This window comes from Rhinolophus ferrumequinum, chromosome 6 (assembly GCF_004115265.2).
Source record: "Rhinolophus ferrumequinum isolate MPI-CBG mRhiFer1 chromosome 6, mRhiFer1_v1.p, whole genome shotgun sequence".
In the NCBI taxonomy this organism is placed as follows: Eukaryota; Metazoa; Chordata; class Mammalia; order Chiroptera; family Rhinolophidae; genus Rhinolophus; species Rhinolophus ferrumequinum.
In genome coordinates, this window is record NC_046289.1 from 99962788 (window position 1) to 99980539 (window position 17752).

Genomic DNA, 17752 nt, shown 5'->3' on the forward strand with positions numbered 1-17752 from the left:
TCAGAGAAATTTTTACCTTGACGTAGCTCACAAGCAAAATCCCGTGGAGGTCATGGAGGCAGTAGGCCCCAGGCAGGATGTCAGCCCACTTTCATCTGCAAGGCTCCCGGGTCTGTTTGGTCCTATAATTTTCATTCTCCAGATCCAGCCAGAGTTACTTGGATCTCACTAGTTAATGAGTCCATCAGAGGGCTTCCTGACACCAGAGTGGGCACCTTCACTTGCTAAGCAGGTACTATATGTCTTGAACAACTGGACAGAGAGAGGAAGACATGCTTGTCAACTGCCTCAGAAGTCACCTCCTCTAGTAGGTGATGTTCCCTGAGGCAGGAAGTGGAGAACAAGTGATTTACCAAGGAGGTGCCCTTCAGGAAATACCTCCAAAGGGGTGAGGAAGCAGAATAGGGAAAAGGAAAGAGCAGAGCTGGGACGTAGTCTCCTGCAGGGTCCAGGTGATACGGGCCAACGAGTAGCCCCCACCACTGAAAAGCTTTTAAGTTTTCTTTCCTATAGAAATTTTAAGTTTCCTTCATCCTTAAGTTTCCTTTCCCCCAGTTTTTTAGCTCCTACACCTGCTTTAGATAATAACCATAAAATTTGTGATTCGGGGCGGCCCGGTGGCTCAGGCGGTTGGAGCTCCGTGCTCCTAACTCCGAAGGCTGCTGGTTCAATTCCCACATGGGCCAGTGGGCTCTCAACCACAAGGTTGCCAGTTCAATTCCTCGCATCCCTCCAAGGGATGGTGGGCTCCACCCCCTGCAACTAAGATTGAACACAGCACCTTGAGCTGAGTTGCCGCTGAGCTCCCGAATGGCTCAGTTGGTTGGAGCGCATCCTCTCAACCACAAGGTTGCCAGTTCGACTCCCGCAAGGGATGGTGGGCTCCGCCCCCTGCAACTAACAACAGCAACTGGACCTGGAGCTGAGCCGTGCCCTGCACAACTAAGACTGAAAGGACAACAACTTGACTTGGAAAAAACAGTCCTGGAAGTACACACTGTTCCCCAATAAAGTCCTGTTCCCCTTCCCCAATAATAAAATCTTTAAAAAAAAAAAACAAAAAAACCTTGTGATTCCTACTTGTTGATTGTAATCATTGAAGCCTAGTGTTCTCTCCTACCAGTTCTGGGCCTGACTCCTGGACAATTAACAACACCTGAATGACTAGTTGAATGGATTAATTAAAATCTATTTTCCTCATTCAGGGGCCTTGGGAATGTGGAGGATGCCCCAGCAAGGTTTCCAGTCACAACCAAAGAAGCTAACGCGGTCTTCCATGCAGGTCTCGAGACCCTTTCCTCTCATCTGAGGTCAGACAGGGCGAGAGTTCCATGAATCCCCAATAGGTAGGGACAGCTCTACGCCCCTGCCCAGCAGGAAGCAGATACAGAAGAAAAGACCTTCTGTCCCTCACTTCCCTTAGAGATTTTATGGGGATCATGTCTCTCAAGGGGAAAACAAGGCAGGCGGTTAGAGATAGACATCGGGTCTCTGCATTCCTCATAGTCGACAGAATGCAGCCACCCAAAGATCTCCCCTCTCCGCCCAAAACTTCCCCTTTTCATTGTAATTATCCTATGAGGAACAAATGGGTACAAAAATACCCGACTAGATTAAACCGGCCACTCACACCTGCGCAGTAAAGGCCACAACGACCCTCATTTCACCTGGGCCTCATTAATACCATCATTATGATATCATACATATGCACAGAAGTTCATTAATATCATTATAACAGACTGAACTCTGGGAAGGAACATGTGCAGTCTAAAAAGATGAGGTAATAGCCTCTTGTCAATCACAGGCGTCCATCGAGCGGTCCCATGCCCGGAAAGGAACAGCCCATTCTAGACAAAAAGGGATAGCAACTCCAAGTGCTCACCAGTCCGAGTCCTTTGAGCCTGTGGGGACAGAGCCCCAGAGAGCAGTTTCCAGGCTCTCGGCCTCACGTGGAAAGGTGCTGGCTTGGGTAGTAGATGGTCATCAGCTGTGGCTAGCTGGCCGTCAGCTGTAACCAGTGAGCCAATTAGCCCCTGATATAACTGCCACGGCTGTGTTGGTCGGTCAGTCGGTTGGTTGGCAGGCAGAGAAGCCGACAGCAGGTTGCGGGTTGTGTGGATCCAGCCTCCAGTGAGACTATAGTGGTATGACTCCCCTACCCATGGCTCCGTGGCTGTTCCTTTTTGGCCTAGCCATATCCTGTGTTCTTATGTGGGGAGCGGGACCAGAGGCCCTGCAGGCCGCCTCGCACACCAAATGGCCCAGCGAGCAGGGTATGGCGCTGGCCAAAGCTCTCCGAGGGATGGTGGAGCAGTTTGTGTGTGTCAAAGCTCAGCTTCGGGAGGACTGTGAGGAGCGACACCAGGAGCGGGAGGCACGGTCTGGGAGACTCGAGCCTCCAGATGGCACACCACTCCCTTGGCCATGGAAGGCATTGCCTTCCTTTTGGTAAACTGCTGCTGCTGTAGACTCCTAGAGTTGTAGACATCCTACACGGAGGCCTCCACCCACTCAGACACCTGGCACGGTGAGCAGGATTCCGACCAGGTAGGAATGGAGTCTGACTCTGGGCAGGAGGACCTGTGGCCCCCACACAGTGTGTGGTGCCCGGTGGCCACTGTCCTCAGGAGTTGGACCCCCAAGGAGGGCTGGGAGGACATGGATGGCTCTCGGGTCAGCGTGGAGCGGGCCCTGCAGGCTCTGGCTGAGCGGTTGCAGGAGGAAGCGAAGGCTACAGCCAGCCGCGTGGGCTGGATGTTCCTCACGGCCTTGAGTTGTAACATGGAAAATGCGCTTCATGAAAGAGCTCAGGTGCTGGACCAGGTATCCCAGTTGGAGGCACTGGAAGCTCGGGTCCGCCTGTTAGAAGAGGGGCCGCACAGTGGAGACTCTGAGGCAGAGGCGGAGGAAGCGAGTGGAGACAGTGTAGCTCCCAACCCCCAAGCCCAGCCAATCTTGAAGCAAAGGGTAAACCGTGAGCAACCTTTGGGTCCCGGGGGCGTTGCTGCTGGCAACCCAGCTGTGACTGAGTTCACCACCTACACCCCTTACACTCCCACTGAGTTGCAGGAGCTGGGGAGGCGGTACAGACAGCGCCCTGGAGAGCCAGTCTCGGCTTGGCTACTACGTTTATGGGATGAGGGAGCAGACAACATTCTCTGCTCCCCAGGCGAGATGGAAAAGCTAGCCTTCGTGACAGTGCATCCGTCCCTGCGACAAAGGGTACAGAATTGCCATAGGTTGGCCCAAGACCGGGGCAACCATTCTCTAATGGAGTGGCTCACTGCTGCGGTTCGCACAGTATGGGGACAGGCTGGCGCGCTGCCAGACACTGTGAGTCAATGGCAATCGTATACGGAATTTATGCAAATCATCCATGAAATGGGTATGAGACATGCTATTTTTAACCTTAACATGCAGGGGCCTGATGACGAGCTTTCTACAGCCAGCATGAGAGATCTGGTTTTGGATACTGCACCTGCGAGTGCTTTGGGATCCTTGGTCGCCATTCTTACGCCCTATGTGGGGCGGCGGATCCATGAAGTTACAATTGCCATGGCCACCCTAGGGGATGTTGAAAGCCGGAGGCGAAGGAAATTAAGACAGGAGGTCCGAGCAGTTGAGACCTGGAAGCCCAAATCAAAAGTAAAGGGGCGAGGTCGCGGGCCTCAGAGAGTAACACGCGCACAGATGTGGCATGATCTCGTGGCAGCAGGGGTCGATCGGAAAAAAAAGACCGACAACCCAATGCACTCTTGTTGGAACTTTGGAAACAGTTGCGTCCGGAACAGCAATTCCAGAGAAGCCTAAAGGAGAAGTCTGGGAAAGCGCGACCTGTGTCCCTTTAGGACTTCATGCGGCTGCTTGAGGCCGACTCCTTTCATCTTGATTAGGGGTGGGGCCAAGGTACCGGATCAGAGGGAATGAGCAGGGACCAGAGGCCCCACGTGGAACTGTCCAGAGGGTTTTAGCCCTAGTGGACACTGGCGCAGACTGCAGTCTTGTTTATGGGAACCCAGAACTGTTCCCTGGACCAGCAATCTGCATTGATGGCTACGGGGGAAAGACTGTGACTGTGAAAGCCGTTTCCTTACCACTGGGTATAGGAAGGCTTCGCCCTCATACCTACAAGGTTTATGTCTCCCCCGTGCTGGAGTATATTCTAGGGGTGGACGTGCTACATGGCCTCAGCTTACAGACGTCGGTTTGAGAGTTCCGTCTCCGGATCCGGGTGGTGAAAGCGGTGACACACGGGCATGCTCACCACCCTTCTCAAGTGTTGCCACAGCCCTGGCGTGTGGTTACAGTGTGACAGTACCGCCTGCTATATCGCCTGGGCAGGAGGAGACTGGTGGTACCCTAAGAAGCCCAGGAAGTCTGGCTGTGCGCAGAAGGACAGGTGGTGCCCTGAGAATCCCTGGCTGTGTCCAGAGAGCCTGGCTGTGTCCAGGATACTGCATTCACCTCCAGGCTCCTCGCACAGGGACCTTCGCAGAAGATGCTTGTCACGTAGATTGTGAGGCGAGACCTGTAGGGATGCAGTGTGGGGACAGAGTCCCAGAGAGCAGTTTCCAGGCTCTCGGCCTCACGTGGAAAGGTGCTGGCTAGTGTAGTAGATGGCTGTCAGCTGTGGCTAATTGGCCATCAGCTGTAACCCTTGAGCCATTGGCCACTAATATAACTGCCGCGGCTGTGTTGATTGGTCAGTCGGTTGGTTGGCAGGCAGAGAAGTGGACAGCAGGTTGCAGGTCATGTGGATCCAGCCTCCAGTGAGACTATAGTGGTATGACTCCCCTATATATGGCTCCGTGGGTGTTCCTTTTTGGCTTAGCCATATCCTGTGTTCTTATGGGGGGAGCGGGACCAGAGACCTTGCAGGCCGCCTCGCATGACAAATGCCACAGCGAGTAGGGTCTCCCGCACGACAAAGCCTTTTGAGCCTTGCCTTTGCTCAGGGCCCACTCCAAACCCTTTGGAGTGTACTATCTCTTCTAATAAACTACTCTTTCACCACTTTATTTTTGTGTCTCGTTCAATTCTTTGCTCGAGGCATCAAGAACCTGGACACCGCCCCGAGAACAGCCTACTCTCCAGGAACACAGGCTCTGCTTGACCCACAGGGACTCTGCCACACAGTTGCCCTGCCTTGATGCCGAGGGGCTCAACTCTTTGTTCCTCAAATCAGTCAGTCATCAGTGGAGGTGAGTGGTGGTGGCAACAGGTGTAACGGCTCAGGTGTGGAGGCTCAGGTCAGCAGAGGCAATTTCCCAGAGAAGGGAAGCAGCCAACACTCTTAGCACCTGAGGAATGGGTACCTTGGCTAGGCATAGGGCATCTGGGTGGGTTGCCAAGAGTAACCACTACAACCTCCAGCACAGACTGCAAATCCTACTTCTCTCCAGCTCCACTGCCACCACCTTGATCCAGGCCATGTTTCTCACCTGGCAAACTCAGAAAAAGCCTTCTCATCGCCACCCACGCATCCATGCAGGCAGGGCGACATCTAGTACAGTCTTTACACAATAGCCAAAATGGTCTTCAAAACGTATTAGTCACTGCCATGTTTATACCCCCTAAGTGCCTGCGCCCTATAATGAGAATAAAATTCAGGCCTAAATGATTTGCTGTCGTTTACCTTGGGTCATCCGTCCGCTGGCTCACTGTGCTCTAGCCACACTTGCTTTCTCTCAGTTTCTGGATTACTCACATCTTTTCTACCTCAGGGCTTTTGCACATTCTGTTTTTTCTGCCTGGTGTGTTCTTCTCCTACATTCTGCTTGATTCATGGTTATCTCCAGGTCTTAAATTTCACTTTCTCCAGGTTTGCCCAGACCGCTGAATTTCTGCTTAATCTGCCAGATATTGTTTCAAATGTCACTTTCTCAGCTACAGTAGATTCCCTCCTATGCTCTTATCACTGCATTTCACTTCCTTAGCACTTATCATAATGTGTATTTCAATTTATGTGACTCTTTCTTAAAGTCTCACTTTCTTAACTATAAGTTACAAGAGGTCCAGAGCCGTATCTGTTTTGTTCACTGCTGCGTGTCAAGCACCAGGCATAGTAAGTACTCAATAAACACTAGGCTAATGAAGGAATAAATGAACCAGGCATCCTGCAAGTCACAGAGAGTCAGCTGTGATTTCTAGGCCCCCAGTCCTGGAGGAGCTCATAGCCTTCGGAGTGAGGCCAACAGTCACCCACTCCTTATAAAGGTAGCACGTAGAGGATGCCACGTTGTAGGGCAAGATTTCACAGATGGGGACAGGGTGGGGGAGGCAATGCCAGGGCTGAAGTTTGTCAGATGACAAAGCACAGGCAGACAGCCTAGGCTGGGAGATGAAGGCAGCTGGAAATGAGGTACGGAGTGGGCAGGATCCGGGAGGCCCCGGAATGCCACGCTGAGGAGCCACGGCTCCTCCATCTGAGCTCTGCTTCCCCGAGCATGTTCCGAGAAGCTCTGACCTCACGTGTTTCGGTTTTGCTTTTGATAAACAATGAGCACTTTCTGAGTTAAAACATGTTGCCAAGTTTTTTTTGTGTGTGGATGTAGTGTCATTTACTCTTCCTATTATCACCATTTCAAAGAAGAGCAAACAAGTTCTAAGGTAGGAGGTAGCTTATTTGAGGTCAAGTAGTTAATAGAAACATGGAGCCAGTGTTCGGATTCAACAGGTAGAAACAGCAATTTCTTATATATTCCAAGTTTAAAATGCCTATTTAATTTGGAAAAGGCTGAAGTGTCATCAAGAGCACTTTTTCAAATTTTAACTTTCAAACTTCAGCAAAAAGTTTGACCCATTAGCAGACTTGTGAAATTTTTAATGGGCTGGGATCAGCATTTAAACAATAGTAAAAGTAGAAACACGAGAGGGCATCAGTTTCATAAAACTTTTGTTTCAGTTATTCACAGACCTTTAACTTTTCTGGGAAGCTGGCCTAAGTTAGTATCGATGACACATTAGGCTTCCAGAGGCTAAGAACCTTTCTTTGACTGACTGAATTTGGGGAAGAAATTAATTCAAAGCTCACTGGGCCCTTTGTCTAAGCCGCTTTCTGAGGGCAGCCAGTTTAGCCTCAATCCTTTTCCCTTTTAATGAGACCCTTTCAATTGCTCTTCGATTAGGAACAGTGCTTTTTAAAGCTAAGTGTTTCTTTTCCCAAAACTCACCACATGTGTAAGTCTCAGCTTAATTAAGATCATACAAAATTATATTTCGTATTGTAATGCACTGTCTTCATAGAAAAGTTAGAAAATATTGATAAGCACAAAGAAAGAGTAACAGTGCCAGTATTACTAGTGCCAGAGAGACAATATTATACCCGTTATTTTTCTCTATGCCTACGTTTGTCTTCAGAAAAATGGGATACTACTGGTACCATTTTATGTTTTATTTGTTAACTTTTTTGAGTCCTTAAATATCTTGCTAATTTTTTTTTTTAATTGGGGAAGGAGAACAGGACTTTATTGGGGAACAGTGTGTACTTCCAGGCCTTTTTTCCAAGTCAAGTAGTTGTCCTTTCAATCTTAGTTGTGGAGGGTGCCATTCAGCTTCAAGTTGTTGTCCTTTCAGTCTTAGTTGTGGAGGGCGCAGCTCAGCTCCAGGTCCAGTTGCCATTTCTAGTTGCAGGGGGCACAACCCACCATCCATTGCGGGAGTTGAACTCGGCACCCTTGTGGTTGAGAGCCCACTGGCCCATGTGGGAATCGAATTGGCAGCCTTCAGAGTTAGAAGACGGAGCTCTAACCACCTGAGCCACCGGGCCGGCCCATAAAATAATTTTTAATGGTTGTGTTTCATCATAATTTAACCAGTTCTCTTGGGACACATTTTAAATTTTTCCGTACTATATTAATAATATAAATACTGGAATGAAGATCTCTATAGTTATTTTTTTGAAAATATTCATTAATTTACTTATAAATTCTTGAGAGGTATTTCTAGGTCAGAGTATATAATGTGTTTTTAAGGCTCTTTACACATATGGTAAAATTGCTCTCCTGAGAGGTAGTACCAATTTACCTTCCTGCTTTGTATACATATTTTTTAATCCATTAGATTGTTTTGTTTAATGGTTTGGGGAGGGAGGAGGGAGTAAACTTTAAATGACCACATGCCAGGAACTCTTCTAAGCATTCTGACGTCGGAAATAAATTATTTAATCCTCTATTTTTTTTTTTTTTTAGGATTTTATTGGGTAATATTGGGGAACAGTGTGTTTCTCCAGGGCCCATCAGCTCCAAGTCGTTGTCCTTCAATCTAGTTGTGGAGGGCGCAGCTCAGCTCCAAGTCCAGCCGCCGTTTTCAATCTTCAGTTGCAGGGGGCGCAGCCCACCATCCCATGCGGGAATTGAACCGGCAGCCTTGTTGAGAGCTCGTGCTCTAACCAGCTGAGCCATCCGGCTGCCCCCTCTCTCTATTTTTTAATGTCAGTACTATTATTATCCACCCTTTTTAAAAATTGTGGTAAAATGTATCTAGCATAACACTTGCCATTTTAGCAAACCACATTCACACAAGGCATTCAAAACCTTCACCATTTCCAACATTACTTCATTGCCCCAACAGGTATTTTGTACCCATTAAGCAATGACTCCCCACATTCTTTCCCCCACCCCAAATTACCACATATCTGTGGTGAGGAAAATGGAAGTACAGAGAGACTAAGTAAAATAATCAATGTTACACAGCTAGTTAAGTACAAAAGCCCTTAGACCAGGCAGTCACTCTCCAGAGCGTACTTTCTCAATCACTTGTCTTGGGTAGTTTTTTATTTTTAAGCCAAAGTTTATGGTTACACGTTCTGGTAAGTCATTTCTTTCACACCTTCCCCAAAAAGGAAGAAAGAAGACTTTTCTCAAAAATCTTGTATTTTATCCCTAAGTTCCCAAACACAGTTCCCATCAAGAACTTTGAAGTTGCATGTGCTTGGGCCAGAGGTGCAGATTCCAACCGCTCCAAATGGGCTACCTGGTCTACCTGCCTTGGTCTGTGGGGGCTGGTGGGAGGGAACCAGAGGGCTGCAAGAGGGTCCTGCCTTCTAGAGACCAAACTCTCCTTCCATGTCCCAGGATCCCTAGTCCTGGGAGACCTGAGAACACCCCTCAAATAGGCAGACACTGTGCCAGCCAACAGAGCTGAGTAATAGGATTTTCTCCTTTCATTCCTAAGGCGTGACACTGAAAAGAACATGGCCTTTTGAGTCACAGAAGCCTGGACTTGAATGCCAGACTTGGACAAATTCTCGTCCCAATTCTGTTTCCCAAACTGCAAAAGAGTGGCTAGCACAGCCGCCTTACAGGGTTGTTGGGGAGAGTGACTGGCAGCCCAACATAGGCAGGGCCTCCAGGAGTGAGCCAAGCCCTGGTCGCCCAAGGCCTGCTCCGGGCTCACACCCTCGTCTCACAGCAGCAGCTGGCCAGGGACCACTCACATTGCCTCATGCTGCTGCTCCTCTGCTGGTTTGAAAACTCAAATTCAGGGACTCTCTAAACCCTGACAAATCCCAAGTGCCAGCTGCGCCAATGTCGACAGTCTCTTAAAGGAGCATGATTCCAGCTCTAACACTTATTGGCTATGCAATCTTGGGTAGCTGGACCTCAGTTCCCTGATCTGAAAAGTAGAGAAACACAGTCATCGGATTTCCTACTTCGTAGGAGTATTATATCAAATGGTTAAGATTTGTAATGCACTTTAAACCTTGTATGACATGTACTAGAAGCATTTAGCATTGTCACTTCCCTTGTTTCTTCACCAAAGGCTGCCTCACACCTGGGGAGATGGAGAACGCACATCTAAAAGCTGTTCCTCAGGGCGGCCGGTTAGCTCAGTTGGTTAGAGTGTGGTGCTCTTAACAACAAGGTTGCCGGTTCGACCCCATATGGGCCACTGTGAGCTGCGCCACCCCCACAACTAGACTGAACCGACTTGGAGCTGATGGGTCCTGGAAAAACACACTTAAATTTAAAAAGTAAAAGAAAAAAAGAAATTAAGAAAAAGAAATAAACAAAAGCTGTTCCTCTGGTCTTGGTGTTCTAGTTATTGTTCTTGCAGAAGTCCTGTGTAAAATAAGGCGTCTCCCTACTCTTCCTTTCAATTCTATACCATTCCTAAGAACATCCAAGTTTCCAGGAAGCTCCTGGGCCACTTCTAACCGCTAGATGGCCAAGCTACAGGGTGATTATTTCCTTAGCCAAGCAAACACTTCAGCCCTCTAATGTGGTATTTCCTCCAGCTGGAATATCAACAAGTCCTGTGGGGAAGAGCTCTGCCAAAATTCTTACACCCGAGGAAGGCACTGGTAAACTGACACACGTTGTACAATATCCTGCAACCTCCACCTGTGGCCCCTATTGCAGGCCTCACCCCACCCACCCATGGCCAGGTCGCTGATGATCCTATTCCTCTTCTTTGGGTTCCTGAGCCAAGGAGACCCACAGATGTGACCCTATGTGAGAAAACCAGACAGGCAAAAATTTGTACTTACAAAGCAGTTGGGACGTTTATTGGCATTAGGAAAGCATTCCTTTAAACAAAAGACGGGACGGTGAAGTTTCACCCATTTTATAAAAACTCCAAACCAAATTCTCCATCGTCTATACATATATAGCTTTATCACGAAAAGGAGCAAGAATTCCAGTTAAATAAATTGAACCAAACTGTCCTGCTACGAGATAATAAGGGTAACGGGGGTGGGGGAAGGGGGCCCCTGCAAAGTTCTTGCTTTCACATTACGTTTCAGATACAAGAATCTAATGATTCCATAACGCAGCATAAAACGGCTTCCCATTGTTTCAAAACAGTCATTTAATTACCAATAGTCCAAGGGCTAAGAAAATTTCGTGGAAAACAGGAGCATACCCTTTGGCTCCGCGCGTGCCCTGCAGCTGAGGAAGCACGTTCTTATGAACCGACGACTGGCTGACCCACTCAGGGAGAGCGCCTCCAGACACTCCAGCCTCAGGTTTCCGCTTCCCCATCTGTAAAATGCAGCCGTGGCAGGGTGAGGGAGGGAGGGGTCACTAGGCTTCCAGGTCGAAGTCATCGCGCTCCTCATTGTACTCCAGAACGTGCCGCTTTATCTTGGACGAATCAACCCAGGTGACGAAATCCTCCATGCTGCGTGTGACGAGGAAGGCGGGGTCAGTGACCACGTCGGGGCCCACGCGCACGTGGCCCTGCTCTACGAAGGCCACCGCGGCTTGAAGGTGCTGCGCCATGCGCAGCTTAAGGAGCACGGTGGGCAGGCGGCGGCGGCAGAAGGACGAGGCCGTGACGAAGTCGCAGAGTTCGAGCGAGCCGCGCGTGGGCACCAGGCCGAGAGCGTACAGCTTGTCCAGCAGCGCAGCCGAGGCGCGCACGCGAAAAGGGTCGCGCTCGGGCAGGTCGCGCAGGCGCCGCGCTAGCTCGCGCACAGAGCGGCTCAGCTGGTTGTAGCGCGTGTAGTCCTCGCGCCGCTGCAGCCGATAACGCCGCAACACGCGCACTTCGTGTAGGTTGTGGTCGGTGACCTCCCAGTTCAGGAAGTCCACCTGCTTCAGCAGCTTCTGCTCGTGGAACTTAAGCTTCCGCACCATGATGGTGGCTGACTGAGCCGCAGGACCCAAGGCTAAGAACGCGTTCCGGCGCCCGCCCGACTTCCGCCTCGCGAAGACCCGGCCGCCCTCGGGCCACTGGGCCAGTGAAAGAAAAGTAAAAGACCACGCCCCCGGTTTCTATTGGTCATAATGGGGCCACGCCTCCACACTGTAGCTAGCGTTTCTGCTCTTCCGGTTTGCTGAGGGGGCGGGGGAAGAAACACCCGCGGGAGGCCTGGGGTGGGTGTCGGGGGAGCGGAGCGAGGTTTTCAGTTGCCAGGAACGTATCCTCTAGTGCCATAATCATTTACCCTCAGAGTCTGCCTTTCTGGGACTCCCAGGAGAGTCTCCCCCACAAGAGCTTAAAGAGTCTAGTTGCCGGGAAGAGGGAAGAAGGCGATTGTTTGGGTTTACTGTGCTGACCGTTGGGTTCCTTCCACCTTGGGGGATTCCCAGAGCCGGCCGACCTGGGGGCTGACCTGGTAGTCCCCTCCTTTTCGCATGCGCCAAGTCCTTCACTCGGCGGGCGGAGCGGTTCTTTGCCAAGTGGGCCCGGGCCGCTTCCTACACGCACAGAATCGTGATCTACATGGGAGCCTCCCGGAAATCTGCACTGTTAACAGGAATGCCAGTTGATTCATAGAACCCAACAAATTTGAAAAACTTGGATAGTAGGTAGAAGCCCAGACCTTTTAGTATGGACTCAAACGATATCTTGACGGGGTGGATTTCTGGTTAGCGAGTACTGAGTTAACAAAGTTAACTGTTTCAGCTAGATAATATACGAGTGTGGCGCTGCAGGACTAGCCTCTTCATTTGCCCAAGCCTTTGACGCCACCTAGCTTCTTTGCTGATCATTTTGTATTATTTTTGTATGCTTTTCATTGTCTTTTTAAATGTAATACTTGATATGTGGAAAATAATATATGTAACATGTAAGTTATAAAGTACAACGAATACTTATGAACCCAACAGCCAGTTTAAGAAAATGTCACCAGGACTCTTTCATTTGTTTATTTTAACTTTTTGTTTAAAAAGAAAAATCGTTTTATCATTATACATCATCCTTAAATATGCTGAGAACCTTCTTACCTGAAGTGTATCCTGTGGACCAGCAGAGAGTTCGTTGGAAATGCAGAATTTCATGTCCCACTCCTGACCTACAGAATCAAAATCTGCATTTAACAAGATACCCGGTAATTTGTATATACATTGACATTTGAAGAATGTTGCTTAGAAGAAATCACACCATAAGGATTTTATTATGCGTAGCTGTAGTTGCTTTTTTTCACTGCTGCATGATATTCCATTGTTTGGCTCTATCCAATTTTTTTTTTTTTCTGGTTGGATTTTTTTTGGTAGGGACTTTTTCAGCAGTGCTGTTATTAACATTTGTTTAGGGCTCCTGTTGCACATCTGCAATTGCTTCTAGTATACATCTTGGAGCAGAATTGCCAAGTTGTAAAATATGTGCGTGTTCAACCTTAGTAGATAGATATTGCCAGATTGTTTAACAAAAGGGTTGTACCAGTTTATATACTCCTTTGGCAGTGCATGAGAGTTTCCTTTGCTCCTTGTTCTCAATTGATAGTTTTAAAATTTTTTACCAGGGCCAGCCGGGTTGCTCAGGTGGTTGGAGCACCATGCTCCTGAGGCCAAGGTCGCAGCTAAGATTGCGAACAACAGCTCTCCCTGGAGCTGGGCTCTGGTGGGCTGCTGTGTGCTGCTGTGGCTGGGTGGCTGGCAGCCATCTAAACTGAGAAACAATGGCTTAAACTGGAGGGGGGAGAAGAAAATTTTTTTTTACCAATTTGGGGAGTGTTTTAGTATTTCATTACGATTTTAATTTGCATTTCCCCAATGAATAAAAGTTTCATATGTATTTCCTCCTCTATGAAACGCTCCATGTCTTTTGTCTATTTTTCTATTGGATTGTGTGGTAAGTAGAATAATGGTCCTCCAAAGATGTCCATCCAACACCTGTTAATACACGTTACCTTACATGACAGAAAGGAGTGTGCAGATGTGATTAAATCAAGGATCTTGGGATGGTGAGATGATCCTGGATTATGTGGTGGGTCCCAGGTAATCACAAGAGGGAAGCAGAAGAGCCAGACGGAGATACAATGATAGAAGCTGAAGTCTGAGTGATGTGAGTACCAAGTCTTTGAAGATGAAGACTTCATCTTCAAAGGGGGCCAGGAAAAGAGGAATGTGGTCAGCTTCTCGGAGGCCAGAAAAAGCATGGAAATGGATTTTTCCCTAGAGCTTCCAAAAGGAACACAGTCCTGCTGACAGCTTGATTTAAGCCCAGTGAGACCCACTTTGGATTTCTGATCTCCAGTACTATAAAATAAGAATTTTGTGTTGTTTTAAGTCACTAAGTTTGTGGTAATTTGTTAACAGTTGCAGTAAAAAACTCACACAGATTGCTATTTTTTTCTCTCATTGATTTGAAGGTGTTCTTTGTGTATTTCTGGATATTAATCCTTAACCAGTTACACATGGTACAAATACCTCTCCCAGTTTGCACTTTACCCCCTCCCCCTTCCTATTCCCCTAGCCTCATTCCCTCCCATCCTCAGCTCCTGCTCAGCATGTCTGCAGCAGGGCTCTTGGTTAACTTCCTTCTCCTCAGACAAACATGATAAATAAGGAAATTATATATGTTAGCAGGTGTTAAGTGGTATGAAACAAAACTCAGCACAATGTAGGACTTGGGGTGAGGATGGGCTGTAATTTTAAGTAGGGCTTGTCAGGGTAGGTCTTGTTGAGGTGATATTTTATAAGGGTTTAGCCATGTGTGTATCTAGGGGACTAGCATTTCAGGAAGAGGAAACAGTGTGAATGCTTTAAGACAGGAGACATGTGCCTGGCATGTCAGAAGAGGAGTACCAAAGCCATCTTGGCTGGAGCAGAGTGGGCTAGGTGGGGAGGGAAAGGGACTCGGATGACAGAAGCCTGTTGCCTCTTGTAAGGACTTCTGATGCTGAGTGAGAGGAAGACACTTGTCGTGCGGAAGACCCAGCTCGCTGCACCATGTGTCACACAGGGTGTCAGGCGGGGTCTCTGGTCCTGCTCCCCACATAAGAACACAGGATATGGTGAGGCCAAAAAGGAACACCCCTGGAGCCACAGATAGGGGAGTCACACCACTATATTCTCGCTGGCGGCTGGGTTGGAGACACAGGAAGCAGGAGCCACACTGTCCGCAACCCGCCGTCCTAACTGCAATCCACGCTTGCCAGACACCATTTTCTTGCTAGCCCCCATTTTCTGCTAGCGTAGCCACAGCTGATGGCCATCTGATCACAGTTGATGGCCATCTACTACCCAAGCCAGCACCTTTCCACGTGAGGCCGAGAGCCTGGAAACTGCACTCCCGGCTCTGTCCCCACAACACTGCAGGGTTTTGAGCACAGGATTGACATCTAAACTATGTTTCAAAAGGATCATCACCCTGATGCCGTGCTGATAACAGACTATCAGGAGACAGAGGTGGGCACGGAGATCATTAGGGAGCCATTGCAATGATCCAGGCGAGAAAGATGGTGGCTGGGACCGGGACAGCAGCAGTGACATGCTGATGACAGAGGAGTCCCAGGATGATGAGGAGAGTCAAAAATGTCTCCAGGTTTTGGCCTGAGCAACTGGAGATGCTCATCACCTGAGATGGGGAAGGCTGCCAAGTACAACAGGTGTGGGGGACAAGATCAGAAATTCGATCTTGGCCATGTTGAGTTATAGATGTCTAGGAGAGACCACGGAGAGCAGTCAGGGAGAAAGATATGTGAGTGTGGAGTTTTAGAGAAAGCGCTGGGCTGGAGATAAAAAGGTTGTGTGTGACTGGCAGAGGGATGGTGTTTGAAGCCATGAGTCTGGGTGAGATCATTGAAGGAGTGAATGTTGGTAGAAAAGACAAGAGGCCCACAATACTGTAGTCACTCTGTTAAGAATTACTGGAGAGAATAGGACAAATCAGTGAAGTACTAGGGAAACCAGGAGACTGTGTTCTCCCCAGTGCAAGTGAAGTAAGTATGCAAGGGAAAGGAGTGACCAGCTTGGTCAAATGCTACTGGTAGGGTGAGTGAGAGGACTGAGAGTAACCATTAGGTCATTGAAACCTTGACTAGTTTCAGTGGAGTATGAAGTCGAAAGACTGGCTAGAGAGGTTTAAGAAGAAAAAGGGTTGAATTGCAGGCAACTGGTATGGTTTTTGAGTTTTGCTGCAAAGGTGAGCAAAGAAATGGGGCAATAGATAGTGGGGGAAGTGGAGTCAAGAATCTATTTTTTAAAGACAGGAGTTAATTCTTCCCTCAATACCCGCATCTTGTTGGTTGCCATTCCTGTCTATTCTATTTCCATAAACTCCCAGATTTACTTCTCTCCAGCCCGTTAGCCCGGCCTTGTCTCAGGACTTCATCATCTCTTGTCTACATTACTATAGCAATAGTCCAGTGTGTCTGCCGTGCTGCCACTGGCAGGGTCAGCCTGGAAACCACCGGCCAAGGTTCTTCCTTGCTGACTCCTTTCCTAAAGGAGGAAAGTTGGATGCCTGGAGTCATGCTGTTTCCTGTGCAGGAATCAGGGTCCCAGTAGGAAAGAGAAAAACTCCAATTACAGTAACGTGAAGAGAATTTAATAAAGGTACTTTTCCCAAACAAGTGGGCAGAGTGTAGGGAAACCACAAAGGTGAGTGGTTTCCTGAGACTAGTAACCAGGAGCTCTGTTACCCCTAGGCTTGAAGAGGGTCCCTGGAAGGGTGGGAATGGAAGATACAAGTTCTGGAAATGTCTGTGAGGCTGAAGAGTGAGTTTTCCCCAAAAACCTGGAAATAAGGGTGTCCCCTAAGTTATAAAAAGCCACCCAGAACAGATATGAGGGTAAATCCAAATGACTCTTCTGTAAATGTGTGACCGAAGTGCTTAGGAAACAACTAAGGCCATCATGGTGTTGGCTGAAGGCTTTCCAAGTGGGTGGGGCTAGGCTAGGTACGACCCTAGTTGTATGAGCAGAAATTCCAATTGTATTGAGTTAATAAAGGTAAAATAATTACAACAGTGTCCAGCACTAAGGAAGTATTATACTTGCTATTGTTAAACTGGCTTAGAGAAAGGTTCTGTGAACAGAAGAGAGATCACAAAGAGGCACCCCAAAGCAGCTAAGGGGAAGCATTCGGGCTGGTCACAGAGTCACCAGGCTAAACTGCCCTGCAGAGGAGGACAAGATCTCAAGGTTTCTTGGCTGAGAGAATTGCCATACCGTCCCCTCTCCCATCCTGAGGGTTCCAGGCTCACTGTGCTCACCTGGTAACTGGGCTTCCCAAGGAGCAGCCCAAACTGCCTTGACCTGGGACACAAAAATTCAGGTTTGCCTGATAGATCTATTTCTCTGTGTAAACTAATACCTGGGCTTCTGGAGTTTGTAAAAAACACTTTATTTGGGTCAAATGCCAGCCCTGTCCTGAGAATTGGATCTACTCACTGCATCAATGAATTTGGGTTTTGGAGCCAGAGGCCTGCAAATCACACCGTTCAAAACAGCCCAGGTGTCCACATTCAGCAGCACTGCCTTGTGTCAGCTAAACTACAACAAGTGGGAAGAGTGAGAATGAAGGGGAAGTAAATCGGAGCTAAAGGGGAAGCAAGGCTCCAGGGCTGAGCCAGGAAGGGGAGTAGGGGCCGAGGCCTTGGCTCACCTTAGACACCACCTCCTCCAAGAAGCCTTCCTTGATCCTTGCTCCACCTAGGCTGGGATCGGGGCCCTCCCAAGCACATTTCACAGCACTAGTCACACTGGGCAGGGGGCATCTGTCTACTTGTCTCAACATATCTGAGCTTCTGGAAGGTAAGGATAACGTCTTATTCATTTTTGTATCCCAGAGGCCTGGTATAGAATAGCTACTCAGTTAATGTTTCCTTGAGTGCATGATTGCATGAATGAGACAGAGACAGAATGGATGAATTAAGGACAAGAACCCTCCAGGGCAGGAACCCAGATTGCCTTGTGCTGTAATCCCCAGTGCCCTGCACTGTGCCTGGCAGTGCCCAAAGCGTTTCGGATAGTCTGACCAAGGGTCAAATCCCCCTTACCTCTTCCCGGAAGCCTACCGACTATCCCTTTCCTACCGACCATCCCTTTCTCCTCACTGCTGGTGGCAAAGACAACATTCA

The 17752-nt window shown here is 48.6% G+C and overlaps 1 protein-coding gene across 1 annotated transcript; it reads right to left on the reverse strand.

The window, feature by feature from the left end:
• Positions 1 to 10484: 10484 nt before the first annotated feature.
• On the reverse strand, positions 10485 to 11712 carry IMP3 (IMP U3 small nucleolar ribonucleoprotein 3). Its single transcript, XM_033108689.1, has one exon. It carries the CDS (start codon positions 11577 to 11579, stop codon positions 11025 to 11027), a length of 555 nt encoding a protein of 184 aa, XP_032964580.1. The 5' UTR covers positions 11580 to 11712; the 3' UTR covers positions 10485 to 11024.
• Positions 11713 to 17752: the final 6040 nt, after the last annotated feature.